The sequence below is a fragment of the Mesoplodon mirus genome (genome assembly GCF_964341445.2).
Source record: "Mesoplodon mirus genome assembly, chromosome: 11".
NCBI classification, from domain to species: domain Eukaryota; kingdom Metazoa; phylum Chordata; class Mammalia; order Artiodactyla; family Ziphiidae; genus Mesoplodon; species Mesoplodon mirus.
The window spans coordinates 63,412,719-63,439,672 of NC_138987.1; the positions used below are offsets into that span (position 1 = coordinate 63,412,719).

The 26,954-nt window shown below is 40.7% G+C and overlaps 2 protein-coding genes across 9 annotated transcripts in view; one reads left to right on the top strand and one right to left on the bottom strand.

The window, feature by feature from the left end:
* The window catches only part of LOC309812175 (uncharacterized protein), a 58,348-nt gene extending 33,705 nt beyond the window's left edge, over positions 1 to 24,643 (bottom strand). Inside the window, exons 1-2 of the mRNA XM_082635778.1 lie at positions 15,062 to 24,643; positions 11,641 to 11,718 (exon numbers count right to left, since the gene is read on the bottom strand). Of these exons, the coding sequence (XP_082491904.1) occupies positions 15,351 to 16,013 (663 nt within the window). The 5' untranslated portion in view covers positions 16,014 to 24,643 and the 3' untranslated portion in view covers positions 11,641 to 11,718; positions 15,062 to 15,350. The remainder of the gene's footprint in view (positions 1 to 11,640; positions 11,719 to 15,061) is intronic.
* Positions 14,742 to 26,954, top strand: part of SLC16A7 (solute carrier family 16 member 7) — a 175,820-nt gene continuing 163,607 nt past the window's right edge. For 5 of the 8 annotated variants that reach the window (XM_082635772.1, XM_082635770.1, XM_082635774.1 and 2 more), the window contains exon 1: positions 14,742 to 15,138. The gene's annotated coding sequence lies outside the window, so the exon portion shown is untranslated. Of the gene's footprint in view, positions 15,144 to 26,954 lie in introns of all 8 variants that reach the window. The other 3 variants (XM_082635771.1, XM_082635775.1, XM_082635777.1) reach the window with 1 other exon arrangement.

The window sequence follows — 26,954 nt, forward strand, 5'->3', positions numbered from 1 at the left end:
AAGGCAGAAGATAAAGCCCCAGAGCTAGGTAATATGGAAGCGGGATTAACACATCATGTCATGCAGCAGCAGAAATGCCCCTCAGGTGAGTATAAGATGTTCCAGAAAATGCAAGGGAGCCATTTCCTGAGGGTTTGCCCTGTTGACACTGAATTGAAATCAGCCTAAAATTCCGGGCATGATGGTGAAAGAGGATAAAGTGTCAAAAGAAAGGAAAAATGTTGCAAATTTTATCAAGATAAAATGAGTAAAACGAACTTGAGCTCACCTGCTCTCATGAGCACACCCAAATCACAACTAACTGCTGAACAACCATCAGTAAAAAAGACTGGAACCTACCAAGAAAGATATTCTACATCCAAAGGCATAAAGAAGAAACCCAGCGAGACGGTAGGAGGGGGTGTATTTACGATATAATCAAATCCCATACCACCCAGCTGGTCGACCCACAAACTGGAGAACAATTATATCGCAGAAGCTCTCCTGCAGGAGTGAGCGTTCTGAGCCCCATGTCAGGTTCCCCAGCCTGGGGTTCTGGCATTGGGAGGAGGAGCCCCCAGAGCATTTGGCTTTGAAGGCCAGTGGGGCTTGAGTGCAGGAGCCCCCCAGAGCTGGGAGAAGCAGATACTCTACTCTTGGAGGGCACACACAAGGTCTCAGGGCAAAAGCAGTGACTTCACAGAAGCCTGGGCTGGACCTACCTGCTGGTCTTGGAGGGTCTCTGGGGATGCAGCGTGGGGGGCAGCTGTGGCTCACTGTGGGGACAATGACACTGGTGGTGGAGGTACTGGGGGAATATTCATCAGCTTGAGGTCTTCTGGAAGTCGCTATTTTGGCAACAAGACCTATCCTCACCCAACAGCCTGTAGGCTCCAGTGCTGGGATGCCTCACGCTAAACAACCAGCAGACAGGAACACAGCCCAACCCATCAGCTGACTGGCTGCCTAAAGACTAAAGAGCCCACAGCTGCCTCTGGACACGCCCCTAGGCACGGCTCTGCCCATCAGAGGGCCAAGACTCAGTTCCACCCACTGGCTCCTCCCTCCACGAAGCCAGCACAGCATCTTAGACCAGCCTCACCCACCAGGGGGCAGACACCAGAAGCAAGAATACTACCAACGGGTAGCCTGTGGAACAAGTCCGCAAACACAAATCAGAGCCTACCCGGGGGCCAGCTGGTCCCTGGCCCTTGGGAGACTAGAGGGGAGTGCGGTGCTGGGACACACAGGACATCACCTACAGAGGGCCACTTCTCCAAGGTCAAGAAACATAACTAACCCTCCACATACATAAAAATAAAAATAGAAATCTAGACACAATGAGGCAGAAAAGGAATATGTTTCAGACGAAGGAAAAAGATAAAACCCAGAAGAACAACTAAGTGACGTGGAGATAGGCAATCTACCAGAGAAAGAGTTCAGAATAATGATCTTAAAGATGATCCTTCTCGGGCTTCCCTGGTGGCGCAGTGTTTGAGAGTCCGCCTGCCGATGCAGGGGACGTGGGTTCGTGTCCCGGTCCAGGAGGATCCCACATGCCGCGGAGCGGCTGGGCCTGTGAGCCATGGCTGCTGAGCCTGCGCATCCGGAGCCTGTGCTCTGCAACGGGAGAGGCCACGACAGTGAGAGGCCCGCACTGCAAAAAAAAAAAAAAAAAAAAAAAAAAGATGATCCTTCTCTTGGGAGAAGAATGGATGTGCAAAGTGAGAAATTACAAGAAGTCTTTTAACAGAGTTAGAAAACATAAAGAATAACCAAAGAGAGTTGAAACGTTTCAGAGTGAGTAAAAAAAAAAAAAAAAGAAAAGAAAACAGTTAAAAGGTACAAAACCAAAACCCAAATCAGTAGTTGCCAGGGACTGGGAATGGAAGAAGTGGATTGATGACTTGATTCTGGTGTGAGTTACAGGACTGTACACCTGTCAAAATTCATAGGACTATTTACTTAAAAAGGGTAAATTTTCCTGGAGGTAAATTATACTTCATTAAACTTGAATAAAAAAAGTTAAAAACAAACATTATTCACTTAGAAAGATGAGCATGCTAGTAGAAGTAAAAAAAAAAATATGTGAGTGATTTAATTCACAACAATTTTAAATTATAGCATGTGGATTAAGAGATGACCAGAGTTTCGAAAGAGGAAAGGGATGGGAAATTGCATATTAACTTGAGTTTTCAATTGCTGGCTTGGTGAGACTGTGTATTCTTTATGTGCAGGAATTTCACACAATTCTGTGTCTTGAATGTGGATCCTGAAGGCAGAAATAAAAGGAGATTGTGCCCAGTTTGCCTTTATAAACTGGTATGTCATAGGTTAGGTGCTCCAGAAGCAAATGCCACCACTGCATTTAGTGAGTAACATGTTTATTAGAGAAGGGGGAAAGGGATAAGCAAGATTGGGTAGCAAGAAATTCAGTTGTGATGGACCCAACAAAAACTTGGCCAATTCAGCATGGAGCTCCAGAGAGAACTCAGGTGATCACCATGAACATCTATTGATCCTTCCTTAACCAAATGTGACAGTAAACAGGTAGGTCCACCAACCCCAGGCTGCCTAACATGTCCAGTGGTCCAAATGGCCAGGCCTTTCCACCCGTCCCTGCCTTGCTCAGTCTCTAGGTGCAGGTGAAGCAGTTTGCTGCAGCTGAGGCATCTCTGAAGAAACTGACACTGGGAGGCTGTCTGGTGATGGCATCCCCACAGCAAGTCGGTCTCTGAAGAGCATCTGGGTGGTATAATCTTCACATCTGTCACAGTTCACCCTTTGTACCACTGGCATCTACTTCTCCATATTTGTTCAAGTAGCAGCTCCTAGTCAAGCAGGATTCTGCTGGGTCTCTCCCCTGAGGCATCTCTTAGAAGTGAGAGGTCAGTGAGACAAATGACAGCCCCTCTCATGGCAGTTGGGCATGGAGCCACAACTGATATTCAATTGGAGTCTTCTCTTTACCTCAAAGACTAAGGATCCAATGTGGGAGTTGCTCCAACTGTCCAGTGTTAAAATCTTGGATCAGAAATGACCACTGAATGAATCCATTAACTTAGTGAACTCACTATAAGCTGGATTTTGGCAATACTCCATTTATTATCTGGAGCTCACATGTCCAAATTCTAGGAAGGGGCATGATGATACTTTGGGTCTTTAGTTGTCAACGTCCACTCATTCACTCTGTCCTTCAGTCTGCATAATATCTAGGTTTCCCCTTTCCCGCTTTCCTTTGGGGAAAGACCTGGGGAATCATTCAAATACAATTGTCATGTTGCTGCAGGGTTGTTTCTCCTAAGAACCAGCCATCTCTGTAGTCAAAGTGTTCCAGTTCTAAAAACTGGCTCAGGGGCTTCCCTGGTGGCACAGTGGTTGAGAATCTGCCTGCTAATGCAGGGGATACGGGTTCGAGCCCTTGTCTGGGAGGATCCCACATGCCACGGAGCAACTAGGCCCATGAGCCACAATTACTGAGCCTGCACGTCTGGAGCCTGTGCTCCGCAACAAGAGAGGCCATGACAGTGAGAGGCCCGTGCACCGCGATGAAGAGTGGCCCCCACTTGCCACAACTAGAGATAGCCCTTGCACAGAAACGAAGGCCCAACACGGCAAAAATTAATTAATTAATTAATAAACTCTTACCCCCATCATCTTCTTAAAAAAAAAGAAAAAAACTGGCTCAGGTCTGGAAACAGGGCAATGACTTATGATTTTTTTTTTTAATGGGGTGACTTCCCTCTGCCTCCCCACCCAGTGATCCAACTTTGATTTCTTCTGCTGGTTCAAGATGAGTAGTGCCTTTGTCAGCTGTCTATCTATTATGCCCTTTTGTATGTCATGTTCTATGAATCATCTTAATAGCTTTCTGTGGATGAGCCCCCCTAGGATGCCAGACCAAGCTTATTAGTCATTGCAATAGTCTTTGTATCCTGATTTTTGGTAGTTAAGCACTGCTAACTGAATTGCATTGTTTTGAGGCCTTATCAGCCCCATTGTTATCAGTAAGCCAAGTTCTGTAACTGCCTTGTCTAAACTACAGAGGAGAGCCACCACTGAACATTCTAGTGACGCTGGTGCCCCTTGCACCAGCACATTCCTTATGGCCTTGTTAAATACTGTGCTCTATGGGTCTCCCTATAGAATATAATAACTGGTGAGTCTTTTGGTAGTATATAACATCTACATTCCTGCATAGTCACTTCCCTGAGCTTTTAATGATTTCCTTCACCATCTGCCATGGAAATTCTGGCATTTCAGCTTTGCTCATCGTGATGGTTAATTCTGTGTGTCAACTTGACTGGGCTATGGGAGCCAGTTGTTTGATCAAATGCCAGTCTAGATGTTGCTGTGAAAATATTTTTTAAATGCCAAACATTTAAATCAGTAGATTTCTTAAAATTATAGCTGTCTATATCTATATCCATATCTACATCTATATATAGAGAGAGACACATACTGCTTCTCTGGAGAACCTGACTAACACACTTATCTGTGGGCTATTGCTTTTTCTGTGTTTTTCTAGGAGCCATTCCAGTAGAGAGTTCACATCATCTCCTGGGGGTAATTGCCAGTGTGTTAAATCCTGTATCAGGAGAAACACTGCCAAGTTAATCAACTCTTTCCTATCTAATTTTAAGTTTTGACCCCCTTGATTAAGCATTCTTAGTATCCAGTGACACAAGTACTGTACCAGCTCCACTGGCTAAGTCTTGTAGCTGCTTTGGGGGTATAGTCCTGTAATCTTTAAGATACCAGTTACTCCATACATCTAAATAATCGGATACTTCACTTTCACTAGTGCAGAGCTTCCATTGGCATGCCTTCCAACATTGCTGAAAAGTTTTAATAAATGAACCACCACATTGTTCCATAAGCTGTCTGTGTTGGGGTCCTCCAGCCAGGTGATGAATAATGCAGGTCTAAAAGTCTGTAGTTACACCTGCTTTCTCAGACCCTCCCTGGTACCAACTTTCAAAGGTTGGATTACCTAAAAGCAGACTCTGAGAAATTTAAGGTGCAACATATTTATTAGCAGTCAACACGTAAGAAGGGAAAGGGGAATTAGCATGACTGGGCAGCAGAGGAAATCAAAACCCATGACTGGGTTTTAATACATCTGCCAACCTTGGTCACCAGATGCAGGCTACCCAAAACAGGAGGTGACATCAGGCAATGTGACTTCCTGAAGCTAAGGCAGAACTTGAAGTTGATGACATGTGGAGGCTTCCTGCTAACCCCGCTCTCTGCATCTGGGCTGCATCTGGGGTCTAAGAAACACAACTGTGTCTACCACATGGAATTAAATTTTCAAAGGCAGAAGACAAAACAAAAAAAACCCCAAGAAACAAACAACAAACCACCTACCTCTTTCTCTCTATATCAGACCTGACTTTTCTAAGGAAAACTATAAGCGGGTCCATTTGTTATTTAGCAATTTTTTACTAGCATTCTTCCACTGGTTTCCAGTTAGAGAAAGTGATAGAGAAAAAGAGCTAAGGAGGAAAGTGTGGCAGACTGCGTTTTCCAAAAATGGCTGCAACAACATCTCCCACCCCACATGCTTTCCAAAAATGTATCTTTGCTATTCCCCCTCTAAAGGTGGAGTCTAATTCCTCTTCTCTTTTGTGGTAGGTAGAAAGACTTCCCAAAGATATTCCTACTCTACCCTAGAGCCTATGAATATATGTTGTTCACAGGGCAAAAGGGAGTTTGCAAATGTAAATAAGGTGACGGGCCTTAAAATAGGGAGATTATCCAGGTGGGCCCAATATAATCACACACATCCTTAAAAGCAGAGAACTGCTTTTTTTTTTTTTTTTTGGTGGTACGCGGGCCTCTCACTGTTGCGGCCCCTCCCGTTGCAAAGCACAGGCTCCGGACGCGCAGGCTCAGCGGCCATGGCTCACGGGCCTAGCTGCTCTGCGGCATGTGGGATCTTCCCAGACTGGGGCACGAACCCGTGTCCCCTGCATCGGCAGGCAGACTCTCAACCACTGCGCTACTGGGAAAGCCCAAGAGAACTGCTTTTAACAGATGGAATGAGGAGGAAGTCAGAGATTCAAAGCATGAGAAAGACTCTAGGCACTGTTGCCTTTTGAAGATGAAGGAGCAATGTGATGAGTAATAGAGGTGACCTTCAGAAGCTGACAGCCACCATGGAAATGGGGACCTCAGCCCTACAACTGCAAGGATCTGAATTTTGCAGATAACCTGAATGAGCTTGGAAACAAAATTTCCCCTAGATTTTGAGAACCAGAGCAGAGGAATCAGTCAAATGGACTCAGACTTCTGACTTACAGAATGGTGAGTTCATAGATTTGTGTTGTTTTAGGCCACTAAATTTGTGATAATTTGTTACAGCAGCAATAGAAGACTAATATTGACTTGTGACTTGCTAGTGACCGCAGAACAAAATAGAAGAGACACTGAATAACTTTTGTGTTTAGGTGGACCTCTACCTGGGTCTTAGAAGGCTAGTTCTCAGTAGGCTGCCTTTAGGAACACAGCAATCACACTGTAAGAATCCCAAGCCATAAGCAGAAACCATGTCTCAGTGCTTCAATAAGGAGACCCAGGAGAACCCAGCCTTTGAGTCATTTCAACCCAGAACCATATACGTGATTGAAGACGCACCTCAATATATTAAGACCCTATGCTCCAGTCTTTCCACTTGAAGGTACAGACATTACAGAGCAGAGACAAGCCATCCCTGTTCTACAGAGTACATGGGCATAATGAAATTGTTGTTGGTTTATACCACAATTTTAAAATTTTTACACAAAAATAGTAACTGGAAAAGAAAGGAAGGGAAAAAAAAGCTCTCAAATAAGAAGAGGAATAATTTTTATAGATCCCGTACCTGGAGTGAAAAAGATATACAATTCTCTCTAGAATAGTTATGAAGAGGAATTTTATTCTCAAGGTATATCTGGTTGAATGACAAATGAAGAGAATATCTTTTTATGCTCTACTCTACAATGGGGTCTGTAGCTCCCACATGATAAATGGTACTTCTTGCAGTTAATCTTAACTGAACAGATATTTATTTAAAGTAAGATGCCAGAGCTTCCCTGGTGGCGCAGTGGTTGAGAGTCCGCCTGCCAATGCAGAGGACTCGGGTTCGTGGCCCGGTGTGGGAAGATCCCACATGCCGCGGAGCGGCTGGGCCTGTGAGCCATGGCCGCTGAGCCTGCGCGTCCGGAGCCTGTGCTCTGCAACGGGAGAGGCCACAACAGTGAGAGGCCCGCGTACCGCAAAAAAATTAAAAAATAAAGTAAGATGCCAGTGAAGTGATTAATTGTTCTATATAAAACTATTTCTGGAGTTTGCAATTGTCCAATTTGTTCTTTAAAAACTGATTAAGGAGATAAACTTAAATATCAAATCTTTTTTAATTTAATTTTTTTATTGAATGAGATTCTTTAAATTCTATAGTGTTTATAATTTTCAAAAGTTTCACACACATGATTTCATACAATCCCATAACCCCTTTTCCCCCCTACCCTTATGTTGCTCCTCCCCACTTTCCTCTCCCCACTGGCAACCACTAGTTTGTTCTCTATATCTGTGAGTCTACTTCTGTTTTGTTTTATTCACCAGTTCATTGTATTCTTTAGATTCTACACATTGGGTTGGCCAAAAAGTTCTTTCGGGGTTTTCTATAAGATGTTACAGGATGGGCTTCCCTGGGGGCGCAGTGGTTGAGAATCTGCCTGCTAATGCAGGGGACACAGGTTCGAGCCCTGGTCTGGGAAGATCCCACATGCCACGGAGCAACTAGGCCCATGAGCCACAACTACTGAGCCTGTGCGTCTGGAGTCCGCAACAAGAGAGACCACGATAGTGAGAGGCCTGTGCACCGCAAGGAACAGTGGCCCCCGCTTGCCACAACTAGAGAAAGCCCTCACACAGAAATGAAGACCCAACACAGCCAAAAGTAAATAAATAAATTAAAAAAAAAAAATAAAGCATTTGAAGCCCTTTTAAAAAAAAAAAAAAAAGATGTTACAGGAAAACCCGAACGAACTTTTTGGCCAACCCAATATAAGTGCTATCATACAGTATTTGCCTTTTTCTGTATGACTTATTTCACTTAGCATAATGCAAATATCAAATCTTAAGTAATATTACATTTTCTTTTCTCATTCAAATTATGTCAAATCAGTTTGCTTTATTTAATTATGTAACTTTATTTCTGAAATACTATTTCCTAAATATTTACATATTTTGTATATGATATTACCACCTTTCATTTTTGTTAAGCTTTACAATTTAGAAATCAATTCCATTTATTACATCATCTGGTTGACTCTTCTTAATAATCAAATCAAGTGTTTTACTTACAAAGAAAGTAAAATTTAAACATTTGTGTCTTTGCCAAAGTAGTGCATTAGTAAAGTGCCCAACTAGGCCTATATCCTGTTATTCAGATGCCTAGTATCTGAAATACTAATTTCAGACATTGTATTGCTTTTTTAACACATTTTTTATTTTATGTAGTAAAAATCAAACTTGATATGATAGCACATGTCCACAGAAATATTTTTATTTAAATATTCATAGAGGTATTTAAATAATAAAAATAATCCAAATATCCTCAACATGTGAATTGATAAAAAAAAATTGTGGCATTTCCACACAAAAGAATACTAACCAACAAGGAAAGGAAGAACTACTGATGCATACACACAACTACATGGATGAATTAAAGATAAATATGCAGAATAAAAGAAGCCAAATAAAAAAGAATACATATGATATCATTCTATTTATATACCATTTTAGAGTATGGAAAACCAACTGGTTTATGATGATAAAAACCAGATTAGCAATTGCCCGGGCTTCAGGGAGGACTGAATAAAAATGGCATGAGGGAACTTTCTGGGATGATGGAAATGCTCTATATCTTGATTAGAGTGGTGATTAAATGGATATAATAATTTGTCAGAATTTGCCAAACTGTACACTTAAAATGCATGCATTTTAATGTAACTTATATGTCAATAAAGTTTATTTTAAATAAAATAAAGCTGGTATATTGACAGAGAAATCCACAATTGTTGTTTGAAGTCTTTGGCATCATGAAAGAAAGCTCATTCTCCTTCATAAAAGCTTCCGAGGAAAAAAATCTACATGTCTTTTTGAAACATGTTTCTGAATCTCTGGATAACCCTTCAACTCAATACTGTAACTAGGATAGTCAATTCCAGTTCAGATTGAAAAAAATTATGAGGAATATCATTCAAGAAAACTAATATCCCAATATTTATACTCTGATTTGTACGTACGTGCAAATATAATTATGGGGTGGGTATAATCACAGCATTAGTATCATAATAAGTATGAAAATTAAAGAAATAGTGTATAGTCTGCTTGAGAGAACCACTACTTACATCCAAAAAGCTTATCACAGTGCCTATCATGTAATAGTTGCTTAATAAATATGTCTAATGAATAAAACTCATGAAGATTGAATTCCATGACTCAGGACATGCATTGAGAAATGAAATTCTGGTGAATCAAAGAAAAAAAATACAGAATCAATAAACTTCAGGTGACCACCTACATTGCTAGGCTCCAGCACAAACCACAGGGCTGGATTTGAAACCTACATCACATTTCATATAACAAATGTTATACAGATTATTTCTTGGGAAAAAATTTATAACAAGTGATAATTCAAGATCACAATCAACAAACTCCCAGAAAAATGAACCAACATTAAGAAATCAATTAGAATTATACAGCGAAACAGCAGAAAATAAATAAGCAGTTTGAGTCAATGCCTGGCAGATGGAAATCAGCAAAAGAGCCTCTGAATGGAAGACAAAATGGCTCTAACTTTAGGCAAATAAAACAAAGTAAGGGCAGTTGAAAATCTAGCTTACTGAGAAGCAGGTAGCTGAGAGTATTTTAGCCTGAAACTATCTTGTGACCTATGAGGCATTATGTAAATGCAAACAATGACTAACCCTTCAAGGACAGTCCAGGCACAGGGCAAGTTACACCAGGTTACAAGTTAAGCAAGTAACTTTATGGTTGCATTCTTATGCATCTTGATCAAAACTACTCTCCAAAATATTTACAGTAAACAGTTATTTTTGGTTAATTAGAAAAAAAACCCTTACCATACATAAATATTTTCTTCATTTGTTAACAGTATGCATAATATCTGTAAATTTTTGTGCCCTTGAAGTGCTTGAAAGTACCAGGGAGTTCTAAAAAGTGAAGCTAAAGTTAATAGACCCACCTAAGACCACAAGTGCAGGAAAAGGCACTGAAACCTAGGTTCCTTGGTAGCATATTCATTCATCATTCATTCATTTGATAAAATTCATTAAATATTAAATTCTTATAAGCCATTATTTACAAGACCCTCCTAGGAAAGTTTATAGTTTATTGTAAAAAGTTTTAATCCAAGTTTTTAATTTTATATGCTTTCAGAATAATTAACATATTCAGATGAAGGCATCTATAATTAGGTTTATAATTATAATTCATTAAGCTTACTTTATGGATAACATTAAATAAATTGTAAAATTAGAAAAATACCAGTGGACAGGACTTTAAATGCAAAATCCACTGAGAGATTTTTGGAGCCTCAAGAGTCATTTCTTTTGACAAAAGACCTCTCTGGGATCTTGTATAGTTATTGAAAGGCACCCTATACAACCATGTCCAACATTATTGTTTTTCCTTTTTTTATTCTTCGAAAACTGAGACTAGATTTGCATTCTCCACAATTCTATGGGAGGCTTCCATAGAAGAGATTTCCAAAGTAGCTGATACGGATGCACTCAAGATATAAATCTAGAAGCAGTGGAGTGATGTCTTTCATATTTTGTATATTGTATGAAACCAGGTCAGAGCAATCATATTCACAGCTGCTAGCCAGCTACAATCTCAGTCACAGTATGCTGCCACTAGATGCTGGATGGCAGGTGCACGTTCATTTTCACTCAGGCTGAGGGGAATACTGGGACATTTGGTCTTTTGTCCTTAGTTAAAACCAATCTATTGTGTGTAGTTAACACACACACACATATCCCTGCTTTGGTCTCACAGAGTCTTGCCAAGAAAAGGCTGTTATATGTTAAGTTGGGGTTGTGAGGATATGTATTTTTAGCCTTGACTTAAGAACACATTAGAGTATTCTCATAAGCTCAGTGTTTCATTGGGCTGTTATGCCATTATGATTTATAATCTTATTAAATAACGTCTTGTATTGGTCAGAATAGGCTAGGCTATGTTCTCATGACAAATAAATTCTGAAATCTCAGTGGCTAAACACAATAACGGTTTCTTGCTCACACAGAGTCCAATGCAAGACAAGCAGCCTTTCTTTATCTTTGAGTGACTCCATGTTATAGGGCCTCCATATGAAACATGAGGCTATTAGAGCAGGGAAAGGCGGGGATAAAGGAGAATTACTGGTTCTTAACGCCCTTCAGCCAGAAATAACGTAAGTTGCTTTCATTCATACTCTATTAGTTAGAACTTGTCACATGGTCCCAATATAACTGTAAGAGAAGCCAGGAAATGTAGTGACATGCAGATCATGGATAACTATTAGTGCCAACAGCCTCTACTATATATCTGTTGCAAAAAACTCACACTGTCATCTCTTTCCTCCCTTGGGCAAATATTATTGATTACCTTCTATCTACAGGAATTTGTGCTGGATGCTGGAAGATTACAGGGAGGAGTAAAACGTCATCGCCACCCTCCAACAGCCTAAAAGATAGGGGAGACAAAAAAAATTACAATATTGCCATACTGTGAAGCAGAAGAAAATCCCCCAAATAGAGGCATACACCATGTACTATAGGAATATGGGAATTAATTCTTATTGAAGGAATCCTTGAAATGCTACAGAGGTGATGACATTTATACTGGGCCTTGAAGGACACGTTTAATACAGAAAAGAGGGTGGGGAATGAGAAAAGACATGGCATGGCTGAGGAATGTAGGGGCAGAGAAACTGGAAATGAGGCTGTGGGTGTGTAATATAAGTTTGGGCTTTATTAATTTGTATGTTATGTATATATTCACTAGTTCACTTACTTATGGAATAAGAGTTGCTGGAATATTTAGTATATTGCTATCTTTTTTTTCTCCCATTTTTATTTCATCTATGAGTAGAAATCAAGGCATAAATTTTGCCATAAAAATGTCAAGTTCTGATCATATGATTTGCTTTCCCCCTAAATTGTATTTTTTCCCTCAATTTCTGAAGAATATTAAGACTGCAAGTCCTAGGAGAAATTGACTGGATTTATTCCCACCTAATTCTCTTTTCAGATTCCTTTCTAAGCCAAGCAAATATTTACATAGCACGCCTAGCCATAGCAACAAGGCAATTTAGAAATGAACACCCAAATACTAATACTGGGGCAGTAGATAAATTGGATCCAGAGTTTTAATTGTTGGAAAAACCAGACTTAAAAAAAAAACTTGCTACAGTTCTGATATAATACTATGGGTAGTGATGCTTAGGAGTTTGTAAACAGGTTAAATAGGCCAAGAATATGAAGCTGTGAAAAATACAGGACGAAAAAGAAATATAGGACAAAAAAGAAAAATCAAAGAGAAGGAAAAGGGAGAGTAGGGTCAAAATTCAGGAAATATATGGTCTTTCTCCTTCTTTCTCTTCTTTGAAGTAAAATAAAAATGATGTATGAATGGGAAAAATGTCAGTAGTGAACACTCAAGAACATGACTTTGAAGTGTGTATCTTAATGGTGTTTCTATTTAAAATTTAACATTCTTTTTTGTAATGGAAATGAAGCATTTATAGTCACTGCTAGACATTCCATCATTATCAAATGTCTATTATATCTTACACAAGTGTCAATTTACAGATTTCTTCCTTAAAATAAGTCTAAAGTTCTTCCTGGAGTTTCTGTCTTAGTTCCTTAGTTTCCAAACTACCCCTCTCTCTGTAATACCGTCTTCCAAACTTTCTGATGTTACTAATAATGGCCACCATTTATTCATCTCATATTATCTACCATCAACGTCACATATATCATTTCACCTAAGTCTTCTGACAGCAACAAAAAGTTGATATTATTACTATTTTGTAACTGCAGAAACTAAAATTCAAGCCTACAGACTAGCCGTGGCAGAAGTAAGGCAATGTGAATTCAGCCAAATAATTTGTTTCCAAATTTGTAAAATGTGACTAATCTGCCAGCTACAAATGGTCACTTTCCACCTACCTCTACAAGATTGAATCATGAGCTGCTTGCTGCAGCTGCTGACCTTCAACACCCCCTGAAAGGAGTTCAGGGTGGAGATCAGGAATGAGGTACTCTGTGCTCTGGGAAAAACTGGCAGAACAGGCCTTCAGATAGATATTTTCAGGAGAAGATTTTATGAGCCTGATTTTTGCATCTCCTCGTATCTAGAAAAGCACTAAAGTCTTTCATGGTGACATCCACTCCTCACAACTAGCAGTGACCTTCTCGAGCCTAGCAGAAACCTTCTGCAAAAATGTGTGCTTTATTGCATGTACCCCGCCTTCACCAAAATCACATATATACTGACCGTCCCCCCTGCCTCTTCGGAGTGCTTTCTCTGAGCTTTCTGAAACACTGTTTCCTGGGCTATAGACTTCATTTTGCCCCAAATAAAACAACCCACAGCTCTCATGTTGTGCATTTTTTCCAGTCAACAAATCTAATAAGGCTACTGTATTAATTGAGAAAATCCATATAAGTACTTAGAACAGTGCCTGACAATGATAAGCACTTGATAAATAAGTAATTATAATGATTATTACTACCATATTGCCATTTTGATTCTTTGTCCCTTGGACTTCAAAATTCCACTTATTTCAACTAAATTACCTTGGCTTTTTAGAAGTGATTTAATTTCTAGAACAAACAAGAAAAGCTTCTAAGAAGTTATATTTTTATCTAAGGTTAATGCAACATTTTATCTTTTTCACTTTCTTGGAGCAGGAAAGGGGGGTGGGTCAGTTAAATGGACAGAAAAGCTGGAATATGAATTCTCAAATCTAAGCCCCCCTTTTTTCTCCTGGATTGTTTCTTTTCCTCTAAGTAGTACTTCAACTCTAAAAACATTAGAGGAACCAATGTAAATGTTCATTTCCAGCCCTTCTTCTTTCCAACTTCCCCCAAAACATGTTCTAGACAACGGGGAAATATAAAGGTAGAAGAAACCAAACCAAGACTGGTATTACCATTATCCCTAGCACTATGTATTGTCAAATAACTAAATCCTATTTTGAAGAATTAAATAATTTGAGAAACTAAAACTGAATCATTTATAACTGAACTTCTTTCACTTCTTTCCTATTTTCAAGTTCTTGCGCTACTCCTCCACCCCCGGGGGGTAAATTTTATTTTTCCCTTAGTGTGAGGGATTTGGTTGGCAAGCCTAATCTCCAACACTGCAGTCGCCCCTCCCGCCTCCATGCCCCGGGGCCCCCCAAAGACCTCCAGTGGATAAAGGCCCAGCACTTTGCCTGTAAGCTCACGATGAGACTCTTCTCGTCTCCCTGCCTTCGGCCAGGTTCCTCTCCTTTTGCATGGCTTTCCTCACCCCTAGGTTGCACCACTCCCTGCGGTATCTAAACAGAGCTACCACACACCTGGCTCCTAGGTTAGGTGCCAAAGTACTTCGGGTAAAGCATGTCCCAACTGATCTGGAGCAACAGTTCTACCAGACTTGTGTCTTTCTCTCAGGGTCAAAACTAAAATCCGAAGTGGAGCGCCCCGAGCCACAGAGAAAGAGTCTACAGCGGAGACAGTGGCCTGGAGCATGCTCAGTCCGCCTGGAGTCACTGGGCGGCGGCCGGCCACCACTCGCGGCCCCCGGACTCAGGCAAACCCGCGGGAGCTCGCGGCCACCCTCCTCCTCCCCACACCACTCCCGTCCCCCCCCCCCCGGCTCCCCCCGCGGCGCAGCGCGCGCTCCCGGGCATCCACAAGGGAGCTCAGCCGCCTCGCCTGCCCTCCCCGCTGCCTCCACCTCCTCCTCTTCCACCTCCTCCGGCTGCGGCGGGCGAGGACTCGTCCGGGGACATAAATAAATAAATAATTCCATTCACCCGGTGACAGCGAGGCGAACCGGCGGCGGCCGGCGGGGGACGGATCGCTGCAGCGCCCACCCTGTGCCGGAGACCAGGTAAAGTAAGTTACACCCCGGGAGGAAAGGAGCAGAGGACTGGGCGCCGGCGGAGAGGAAGGCGAGCGCGCATCCGTCACCCAAGCTGCCCGGGGAACCGCACGCGTGTGTGTAAATAATGGCCAACGTGTGACACGCACGCCAAAGCCGTTAGCCGGCGAGCCCTTATATAGACAAAATTCCCCCAGGCGGCTGCCGGAGGAGAGTTCGCGTCACACGAGCGCAGACCTCAGCCGGGTGCAGCCTCGGGGCGCGCGCGCGCGTCGGAGAGGGGGGCCAGAGGGGTCCGGGGCGGAGAGCGCTCCGCGCGCCCGCGTGCTTCCGGCCAGGCGACGCCAAAGCTCCGAGCTTCTGCACAAAGGCTCTGCCGGGGCGGTGGTCCCCCCATCCTTACCCCCCGAGTCCCCCCGGCAGGTTCCCGCCTGGAGTGTGCCGCTTGCGCTTCTCCGCAGCATCCCGCCCCTGGCCCGCCAGCACCCCGGAGTGGCCTCGGCCTCAGGAGCTGGGGATGGGGTGCGGGGTTGTTGAGAGTGTGTGTAGGTAGCATCTTCTCTTTTAGCAGATGGTGGGGGCTCGGAGAGGCTGGAAGGAGAGGACGAAATACCAAGGGGGTCGAGTTTTGTTCTTTTTCGGTCCCCAGGTAGCGTGGCGGGGGCGAGGCCAGTCGGGGTCAGAAAAGGAGTGTGACTTGACGAGGGCGGAAGAGGGCTTGCGCCTCCCGGGCTCACGCTGGGTTTCCTGCGTGAGCTGCTGCGCCTCCTGCGTGAGCTGCTGCGCCGCGCTGGGGGTGCCGGGCCCGGCCAGGTAGCGCGGGAGGCTGGCGAGGCTCCTCTTTCGGGCGGATGCTGCTTGGCAGCTGCTCCCTCCACCCCCATTTTCTCCCTTACTTCCGCGAAACGGGATTGCAGACTGCCTTGGCAGGGCTGGGGAGGGAATTTTGTCGTCTACGTCAGGGATGTTAAAATTACACACACACACACACACACACACACACACACACACACGAGAGGAAATGTGCGGTTTCTCTCTGCCTCTCCTTCCTGAAATAGTACTGAGTGGGGTAGTAGTACGAAAGCGAATATTTCGTGTCCTCCTTTCTTGGGTCTGTTAGGGACGCAGCAGAGGAATAAAACCGCGGGCACTGGTGAGGGTGATGTGAAAAAGCCTGGAAACAGTGGGCACTAGGTGCCCTTTACTGGCACCCCATGCTTTATGACTAAATCCAAACTGGGAACTCGGGAGGGCTGCAAACTTTCAACAGACACGTTGGCTTGAATGTGCTGTGTCATTGAAACGTCAAGAACTACGTGTGCATTTGGGGGAGAGTGGCTGAAAAGTTAGAGCTGGGTGGTGGCTGCAGAGAATGATGAGGATTGAACAAGGTGACCCTTATTTGGCCCTGGTGAGGCAATCCTAGCTCCACTTTCTGCCTCTGACCACAGTGCATCTGAAGCAGTCTAAGTCAGCTGGCCTGAATGATCTCAGTAAAAGGGAAGGATTACCTTAAGCAACTCAGTGTGTTGCGTAACAATTCATAAAGTCAGAAATTAGTTTTTGCAAAATTCATAGCAACAGTTTGCAATTAAGTAGCGCTCCCCCCACCCCCGCCCGGACTGTTTTAATAATGGTAAGCGATCTGAAATTTTAACACCTTTTTCCCAATGTCCTAGTTAGTTCACCTTCCTTTATATGCTCAGTTTATTACTAGACATGCATTTACTCTTCTATAATGTATGGCTGATATCTTTGGCCTTGAGCCCTCCTGAAGGGAAAGAGGGCAAAGAGACTTAAAGAAATATACTTTATCCAGAGTTGTATTCCTGGTTCATGGATCTAAAGTAAAAGAAGTCTCCTGCAATTGCTTTTCATTCTGTATTCATTTATCAAATATGTTTTTGAGACATTCACATGGAAAAAGGTAATTAACTTTAGAGTTAGACCTAGATTTCAAGCTCAGTTCTGCACTTTTGTAAGACTGAGTAATTATTTAACAATCTCATCCTCAGTTTTTCTTATTCATAAAATGGGATTCGTGGTATCTACCCTGAAGTGCTATGGTGAGGAATAAAGTATACGGAAAACACCTGATAAATAAACTAGCTATTTTTGAACCCCGAAAATCACCCCAGACACTGTACTGTGGTTCCCAAGATGAAGGAGGTTGGAATTCTGCTCTCCAAAAACTCAACGTCTAGTCATCTAGGATCATCTTCCTCCTGTCCTCTTTGCCATCAGTCAGTTTCCTCTCAGTGGAAGAAGCATATATCTCAAATAATTTGAAAGGGATGTAGCAATTTCAAGAAATTAAGATGTGCTAAAAGGCAAATTTGAGAAGGGTACCTTGCCTCAGAAACCTGTGTGTTCAGCCCCATCCATTTGCCCGTTGAGAGTGACCCAGTATAAACAGGTAATGGAGGATTTTCTCTTGTTATGAGGGCAGGACATCCCTTCCCCGAAGAAGGTCTTTGCTAATGAATTGATTTCCATTTTTTTGAGCGACTGAGAAGCAAGTTTTTTCTGCACTTTGGACAGACTAATCCACTCACTCTGAGAAGCCCAAGAGTATAGTAACTATAACAACATCTCTGTAATGCTACCATGTTCTGGGCACTGTGCTACCACTGTCTATTAACTCCTTTTAACTCCTTAACAATCCTGAGGTAGGTCTGTCAATATCCACACTTATAGAAGAGCAATTGAGGTACAGAGAGTTAAGAAATTTGCTCAATTTGCACAGCTAGCGAGTGGCTGAGTTGGGGCAAGCACCCAGGCAGGCTGTCTGATTTTAACCACTAAGTAGTACGGCTTACGCTGCACGAAGCTGAACAAGGGCAGGGACTTTGTCTGTCGTGTTCTCTCTTCTCAGTGCAGTGCCTGGCAGGTGATAGTCCTGAACGACTGCTTATAGAAAAAATGAAGCACGGAGGGATGGGGGAGAAACAAACAAGGGAAGAGTGAGCCTCCTTTCTTGCCTACGACTCTAAATCTGGCAGGGAATCCCTCACGGACTTTGCCTGGGGTCAGGATAGTTGAGGATCTTTTGAAGAGCTGTTTGCCTTGTCCTGCATTATTTATTCTGTGTAAGCACATGCATAGAAATAATTCATGGTAGCTAGTGTCAGGTATTAAATATTTGGCGTTAAGGCTACTAGGTTGTTATAAGGTTCACTGGCTGGTTTTTCTTAACAGATTTTTGGGAACCCTTTGAAGAGCCAAGTTTCTCAATAGATGGCATGATAGTTCTGGATTGCATAATAAGCCACTGAATGGACTCTCATTGTCTGAGAGGTCATCCTTGTTTGTCCGAGGCTGTCTCAACTATTTGGATCAAAGTGTGCAGGAAATGTGTTGGGAAACGACTGCACACTAAATCTTAGTGAGTAATAGAATTTTTTTTTTAACTGACGGAGCAAGCTTCATTTTCTCAGTTGGTCCCTTAAATGGTGAATCCAGGGTCCTAATCTACCCACTTGGAAGATCCAGTAGTTTTTATTAATCTTTATTGAAATCCCAAATAAGTTCTTGAAAATTTTACAGGGCATTTGGGTGACAACTACAAAATGCTGGTGTAAAGATATTTTTGTTAAAAATCTTGTACACTTAGGATAGCCCCACAAAAAAATGACATACTGTGTGGTTCAGATATCTGAACTGGTGATTACTGTTTGGTAATATTTGGCATTAAAACAGAACTTTTCAAAGGAAAATATCTAGTATGGGTGGTAACACAGAGAAATATTTGTTTAAATAAATAAAGATCTGTACAGAATGTTGGTATTTTTAAAAAGCAGTTAAATTAAACATTGGCTGTTTCCTCACCTAATAACACAATGAAATGTATTCTTATTAATCATGCACACCCCTAAACAGATTCTGATTAGAGCTAATACGTAGAAGAGTTATAGATTATAAGGAGCTGCCCTACTAAATGATTTACTTGAAGACCTGTTTCTTTTGGAACTAGATTAGATATGAATAAACAGTAAAACTAAAAGGCATGCATTTGCGTGAAAAGTTTCTAAAGGATGAACTGTATTAATGATATTTGCCTGTTTTTGAAATTGATTCTCCAAACTTTCAGAATCTGAAGTTCTATCAATTTTTCTCAAATATACAAAAGGTGCATTCAGTGATAAACAGCATTATGTGACAGTGTTTCTCAACAGGTGACACTATTGGCATTTTGGGCGGGGCTCCTCTACATGGATTAGGAATGCCTCTTTTATTGCAGGACATTTAGTGTGTATGGCCCCTGTCCTCCATATCCTGATAGATTCCCCTCAGTCATAATTACTGAAAATGTCCCCTGAAATACCTTTTGGAAGAATAGTACTAGATGTGATTGAAAACTGTTGGCCAATTAGATCAAATTGAGAATGTTTAAGGAAATTATCCTTGAAATGAGTGTACCTTCCAGTAAGAAATTCTTTTGTTTTTTCTTCAAAGGATCAAAAGAGTAATCTCCTGTGAAATTACTTTGATTTAAAGGAGTGAGTTCTTCCCTGTAAAGTATTAAGTATTAATATTTCAGAATCAGGTTATAATTGGCCTCTGAGGGTCCAAATCTTCATTCACTTCACACTGTCAACAGCCTCTGGTAATGTTGGCACCTGCTACTTCTTAAACTCTTCTCTTGACTTCTGCATGCTCTTTGTGGCCCTCTTACTTCTCTGACTGCTCGCTGGTGGTTTCTTCTTCGGCTTTCCTTTCATCTCCTACTCACTCAAGTATGTGTTCCTCAATTTCCGTTTGAGTTCTTCTCTTATCTGTATTTGATCCATTGGCAAAGCTCATCCTCTCTTGGCCTGTGTTTTGACCTCAGTAGGAGTAACACCCAAGTCATTATCTTCAGCCCTGACTTTCACGTAGCTCTGGGCAGCCCTTTCCAAGTACCTGCTGGACAGCTTACCTCTTCTATGCTTCTGACACGACTAACACCCTGTGGTCTCTTCTGAACACTGCCTTCCTTCCTTCTGTTGCCCCTGTTGCTTTCATTGGTATTAACATTCTAGTCTAGAAGCTTTTGAGACCCTCAACACCCCCAGCCTTAACGTCTTACAGTCAGTTGCTAAGACCTGACATCCAAAATGCTTCTTTCACCAGTTTCCTCTTTTCTGATGCTGCCACAGAGTTCAGGCACGTTTGACATACTACTTAGAGTCATGTCCTAGTCTCTTAGCGGGTCTCCTCATTTCTAGTCTCTCACTGTACCAGTTAATTCTGTACGTACCACGAGATACTCTTACTGAAATACACCTCCTTTTCCTATTTGTTAATAACACTTTGTGACTCCCATTACCTAGGTCTAAGGACCAACGTTTCAACCTCTGTAATTCCAAAAAGGTTTTCCAGGCTCGTCTCCCACTGCCACCATCCTCGAGTCAAATTGAACTGTCCCCTGTGCCTCATTTATCTTCATTCTGTTTCCTGACACCACACCTTTGGTCTTGCTGTTCTTTCACCTTAAAATGCTCTAACCTTCTGCTATTTTCATGTCTAGCTTCAACCTTCAAAGCTGAGCTTAAACACCACATTCAGATTTCCTCTGAAGCCTCTGGATACGTGGAAGAAGCTTTTCTAAAATTTCGGTAACATTGCATTGTAATCTGTCTTGTGTGTTTTAAACATTGTATTATAGTTGCATATAGATTTGTATATCTTTGGTTTCTCTATATACTACAAATTTCTGGGTATTGGGAATAATAACATATCCATATTTACATATCCTTTAGCACTTTGGTGGATTACGGAGTTACATGGGACTTAGAGGACATTGGTTTCTGCTTTTCTTTATTGTTTCTTCAGCATTTTCAATATACCACCATCTATTTTTATTTTAAGTATGTTCACTGAGGCAGCCTGTTCTTTTAAAGACAGTTCCAGTTGTGACTTCATTCTTCTTGCTTCTACCTAGGACCCTTACACAGCTTTCCAGGGCCACACAAAATAAATCTTTTTCTGGGTTGATTGAGAGCCTGTACATATGTGGTGACAGCTCACATTCTTACATTTTCTCTCTGAATTTAACATATTCCTGTTTTTCTAGCTGTTCTTTACAGGACCTATTTTTTAAGGCCATTGTGTTTCTGGAAGCATTCAAGTTTAGGAAAGTCTGTATATGTACAAAAGAGTTCAAGGATGAAAATGGTTGCTTATAAATGTAAATGTTTGAACCCTTGTTCATGAGCCCATTGGTCATCAATATTATCTCTTTTCAGATGAAGTAAGAAGGTGGGAAGTAAAGGCATATAGATGAATAAACCACCGAAAGGAAGGAAAGAAGGAAAATTCACTTTAAATTTTGGTTACAATTAGATATTAGCCCCTCAGTTAAATTATTTGCCTTTGTAGATTAATGCCATAAGAGGTAAAGCACCTAAGATGCTGTGTATGTGTGTGTGAGTGTATGTGTAATAAGTGAGTTTAGAGGCCAAAGATGTGGCTATTAGGTAAAGCTATAGAGATCACTTTGAGTAAATATAGATTGCCTTTATCAAACACTTCTATGTGTTAGGCATCATTTTACATATTCATTTTACACATTTTAACTCATTTAATCCTCCAAGCCTTATGAGGAAGCATTGTTTTGACCCTCATTTTACAGGTGAGGGAATTAGGGCAAGAGGTTAAGTATCTTGCCCAAGGTGTGTACATCTTGTCAGCGGAGGATCTGGACTTGAATCTATTAACCACAATACACCTTCTCAATATTAGTATTTTAAAATATGCAGTTCTGCAGTGATTTTAAGAGATTCTAGAGGAAGGAAGTTTGAGAAATGTTAAAAAAAATGACTAGTCAAGGATAACGAGTCTTGATCTGTTAAAACACAGAGTCAGCAGAATGATAAGACTTCCTTACTGTTTAAAGGAAGTATCTGGAACCAAACTAAGAGGCTTAGAAAAAATAATGACCTCTTATCGCTTGTGGACTCAGGGAGGCTGGGGAACCATTAGGGACTGAAGAAACAGTAAGTCCAGGATGTGATCCCTTTAGCACAGGTAGCAAGATGATAGGGGTGGAGTGGGCATGGGGTGGCAGGTCTCCTGTGGATACCCCAGGCTGCGGGCACCAGTGGGTACGTGAACAGAGTAATGTCTGGAGAATTCCCATGGATGTATAGATGTCAGATCTGCAGTGAAGTGGGCTTTTGAATAAAGCCTCTGACGTATTTCAAGCCAGAGAATGTACTCCTTTAATAACAACTGTTTATTCGTCCACTGTGCTCCCAGACACCGTTTTAGATGTTAGAGATGGCAAACAGGTAAGCTCCTTTTAGTCTTGCGTCCCACAAATAAAAGAACGTATTCTCAAAACAAGGCTAAGCAATTTATGGCCTTCAGTCAGCTTTTTGTAGACCTCCGATGTCGTCTTCACTCTGTCATTTGTCTCAGTCTGTGGTTCTCTCTTTTCTCTCTTTCCTTTTTTCTCCATCACAGTGTCACGTGGTGGATCAGAGGCTTTGTGGTTAGTTAGATAGACCTTGATGGAACTTTGACTTAGCCACATCTCAGCTGTTTAACTAAAATCAAGATATGTGAACCTTCAGAGCCCCAGTTTCCTCATTTTAAAAAACGGAAACAATAAAACCTATATCACAGGATTGTTGCTGGAGAGTAAATAAATAATGCAGGTAACTTATAAATGGTAATCATAATCATTTTGCTTTTATCTCTACCAGTATTTTTGGTGCATCTTGAGTCAGGGCCTCTTTATTCTTGAGGAATTCTCTTCTGTGCACAGGTGTTTATGAATTATAATATTACTGTTCACAGCCTGAGCCAAGTAGGAGATTCATAAAACAACAACAACTCATTGACTTTACAGTAATGTGGGTCTTTCCCATAGAGACAAAGCTCTGGTTTTTGGTACATATAGGAAGACAACTCAACACTGATATTGATGCTGCAAAAATATTTCAGTGCTAAATTTTTCACTTAAACACAATGTTAGTAACATCAATTGGGACTGTATCCCAAGGGAATTTTAAGATGGAAATTTCTTACTTTCCACTTAGAAGTAGCAGTGCACATAAGCACATTTAAAAGCTATGACAAAGAGGAAAAACAATAGTCATTCTATTATCACGACTTAGAGACATTTATTCATATTAAGATGCAAACTTATGGCAACGTAATTATTGATACCATTTAAGTGCTTCTTATGTGTCTGATCTTTTAAAAATAGAATTTCTATTCCTCATTATTACCAAGTAAGATATATTATATTCATTTACAGGTAGAATAAAGACTCAGCAAGATGAGGCTGCCCATTAGAGAACCCTAAGAGTCAATGTCTCAGTAGATGTTTCAATGTAGGTAGGACGCTAATGGCAACTAGATCTTGCTCCCATATCTTAAAATCAGTTTAAATCAGTAAATAATTAAGCATTGCTCCATGAAGTAATATGCACAGAGACCTGAAAAGATCATGTATAAGACATCTTTCCTGACCCCCTGAAGAGACCCTAATTTCAGAGACATTCTCTATGTGTGTACAGTTAAAGGTACAATCCAGAGTAGGATTGAGTGTCAAAATAAAATGATAAAGCAGTGATTGTCTATGGCAGAGGTTAACAAAGTATAAATAACCCTTGGGCCACATCTAGCCTGCTACCTGTTTTCATAAATAAAGTTCTTCTGGAATATAGCCACACCTATTTTCTGCTGTATGTTCTGTGGCTGATTGCCTGCTGCAGACAGAGTTGAGTAGTTGTGACTAAGTCTTCAAATCCTAAAATATTTACTATCTTTCAGTTTAGAGAAAAATATTTGTTGACCCCTGCTCTAGGATTCCAGAGGAAGGAGACTTTACTGTGTAATGGAGCAATCAAAGAAGGCTTTAATGAAAGAAGTGGAAATGTTTTTAGAGCTGAGAGATGAATAGTCTTTAAGTGAAATGAGGAGATGGCCATTATAAGTGCCACAAAACTCGAGAGTAAAAGCAAAAAACACATGGATAAATACAAAAGTCTGCTGAAGTATAAGGATTATATTTATGTATATAATTCATATAATATTCATTTATCTATGAGTATACTTTTTGTAAGTATTCATCTAGAACTGTGATTCTTAAACTTGATGGGACATTTGAATTAATTGGTAAAAAATACGATTTTTTTTTTTTTTTACTCATTGATCTGTGATACTAAACTGTGGAAAATCACTAATCTAGAATATTTATTCATTTGCTATTTTCTGTTGAGGACAGAGAATATTTTTTCTCAAATAGTATCTCTGCCTCCTTAAAGTACATGCATGCTGGACATACATTAATAATTTTGCTAATCACTAGTCATAATAAAAATAATACTAGCTATTGAGCACACAGCTAAGTGCCAGCACTATGCCAAGAGCTTTTTATACCTTCTCACATTAAAAATTTACAGTAGCCCAATGAGGTAGATGTTATTATTCCCATTTTGCAGAAGAGAATACTTAGATGGAACAAGTGATTAATTGCCTTTATACTACAGTACTAGTAAATAGACCCTCTTTATCTAATATCACCAAGAAATTGACTTTTTTAAAAAGAGAAACTTTTTTTTTAAAGTGTCTTTCTTTTTTTAAATTAATTTATTTTATTTTATTTATTTTTGTCTGTGTTGGGTACTCATTGCTGCATGCGGGCTTTCTCTGGTTGCAGTGAGCAGGGTCTACTCTTCTTCGTGGTGCACAGGCTTCTCACTGTGGTGGCTTCTCTTGTTGTGGAGCATGGGCTCTAGGTGCACGGGCTTTAGTAGTTGTGGCATGCAGGTTCAGTAGTTGTGGCTCGCGGGCTCTGGAGCATAGGCTCAGTAGTTGAGGCTCACGGGCTTAGTTGCTTTGCAGCATGTGGGATCTTCCTGGACCTGGGCTCGAACCCATGTCCCCTGCATTGGCAGGCAGATTCTTAACCACTGCGCCACCAGGGAAGTCCCTAAAAAGAGAGACTTTTGGAGGTAGGGCATAGATAAGAATGGACTTTCAGAAATTTTAAAAAAAGTGAATTTGCCAATTTTGTTCTGCTATGTGACTTCTTTTCTTTTAAAAGCATTGTGCCATATTTTTATAAAAGTTGAGTCTGCTTTCACTACAAATTATTCTACAAATTTTTATTGAACATACTGATGTTTTTTTGGACTGGAACTTTCTGTACCCTTTCTGTTTCTCTTGTTTCTGTCACTTTCTGTCCACAGCTTTTAACCTTGTCTCTTAAGGTTCAGTTATTTGTAATGTCCTTCCTTTCTACCTTCCTCTTCTGTAGTATCCCTTCCTAATATCATATAGATTCCAGTTACTTATTGCCTGGTGTCTTCAATGTAGCAATAAAATGCTTGAATGTATTTTCCTAAAGCCATGGCCTCTTTCAGAAGAAAAACAAAGAATCAATGCAACTAAATACCAGTTTCTTTTTCTGAACTTAAAAAGTGGCAGATACTGCAGGAATATTTGCATATCACTAATTCGTATGACAACATAATAAGTAGATAGGAAAAGGTGAATGATTCAGAAGAAACCTCAGGGAATATAAGAAAATGTAAGTCCATCCCCTGTAGACCACATTAGCATCTCTGTGGAGAGTCACCTGGCCGCTGTGTCCTGGGGAGAACATTAATTACACTCAGTAATGGCCTGCTACTGGAGGATTTACAGATGTCAGATCTCAACCTCATCTAAAAATTATTTCCCTTTTTTTTATCATTAATTTTTTATCGTTAATTTTCTTAGTAATATATGCTGTAATTTAAGGGAAAAAAGCACTTCAATGAGGAAGCATGCAAATTTTTATTGCTTTATTTTTATCAATAACAGATTTATTACTCTATTAAGCTATCTGGACCCATTATCTACATTTATTTTCAAATATTCCAAAAAAAGGGCCTATGCACTTCTATAGCTGTATCACCAAATTAAAAATCTTATTTTAAATGCTTAGAAACCTAATTATTACTGTTCATTGGGTTACTTCAGTATTGATGATCAAAATTATTATGCATATTTGACCTATAACTTTCATTTAAGAGTGAACATTCCATCCAACTTTTTTAGTCTATAATCTATTTTAAATTATTTCACATTTTATTAGAACTCTTATTTTACTAGCTTTTTTCTTGAAGCAGTACTACTAATGTCTCCTCAGCTATACATTCAGATATTGAGTTGTGGTCTATAAAATCTAAATTTAAAAATGTAAATTTTTGGTATTCTCTTTTGGTGTCCAAGGGATTTACACACTCAGATTTTTGGGATTGGGAAAGGGAAAAGAGAAGACACATATCATACTTGGTGCTGGCTGTGTGCCAAAGATAAAGCTGCGGGGGCTTTACATGTATCACCTCACATAATCCAGAAAGTCATTGTCTTACCAGCAGCCCTATAATATGGGCATCTGGCATTGTTATCACTAATTTAGAATGAAATGAAGTATCTGATATCTCAAGTAGGTTAGGTCACAAAGCTCTATTTTCAAAATCCACATTTTTCCCTATGTTCCATGTAGTTGTCCCAGGTAGGAGTAGATTCCTCCATCTTTGCACAAACATTTTATAGAAAAGGGAAATTGTAGGGAAGATAAAAGAGAAATACTTAGGATTCTGTCCTTCTGAAATGTGCTACTTTTTAAGAGTCATGATTTTAAATATCAAAATCACACCTGGAAGTCTTTCACAAAAAAACAAATGACAAAATTAAAACGACAAGAAAAATGTTGGCAAAATTATATTTTGTCCCTCTTCCACATTGTCTCAGTCTGTTTGGGCTGGTATGACAAAATACCACAGACTGGGTAGCTTATAAACAACAGAAATTTGTTTCTCAGAGTTCTGGAAGCTGGAAGT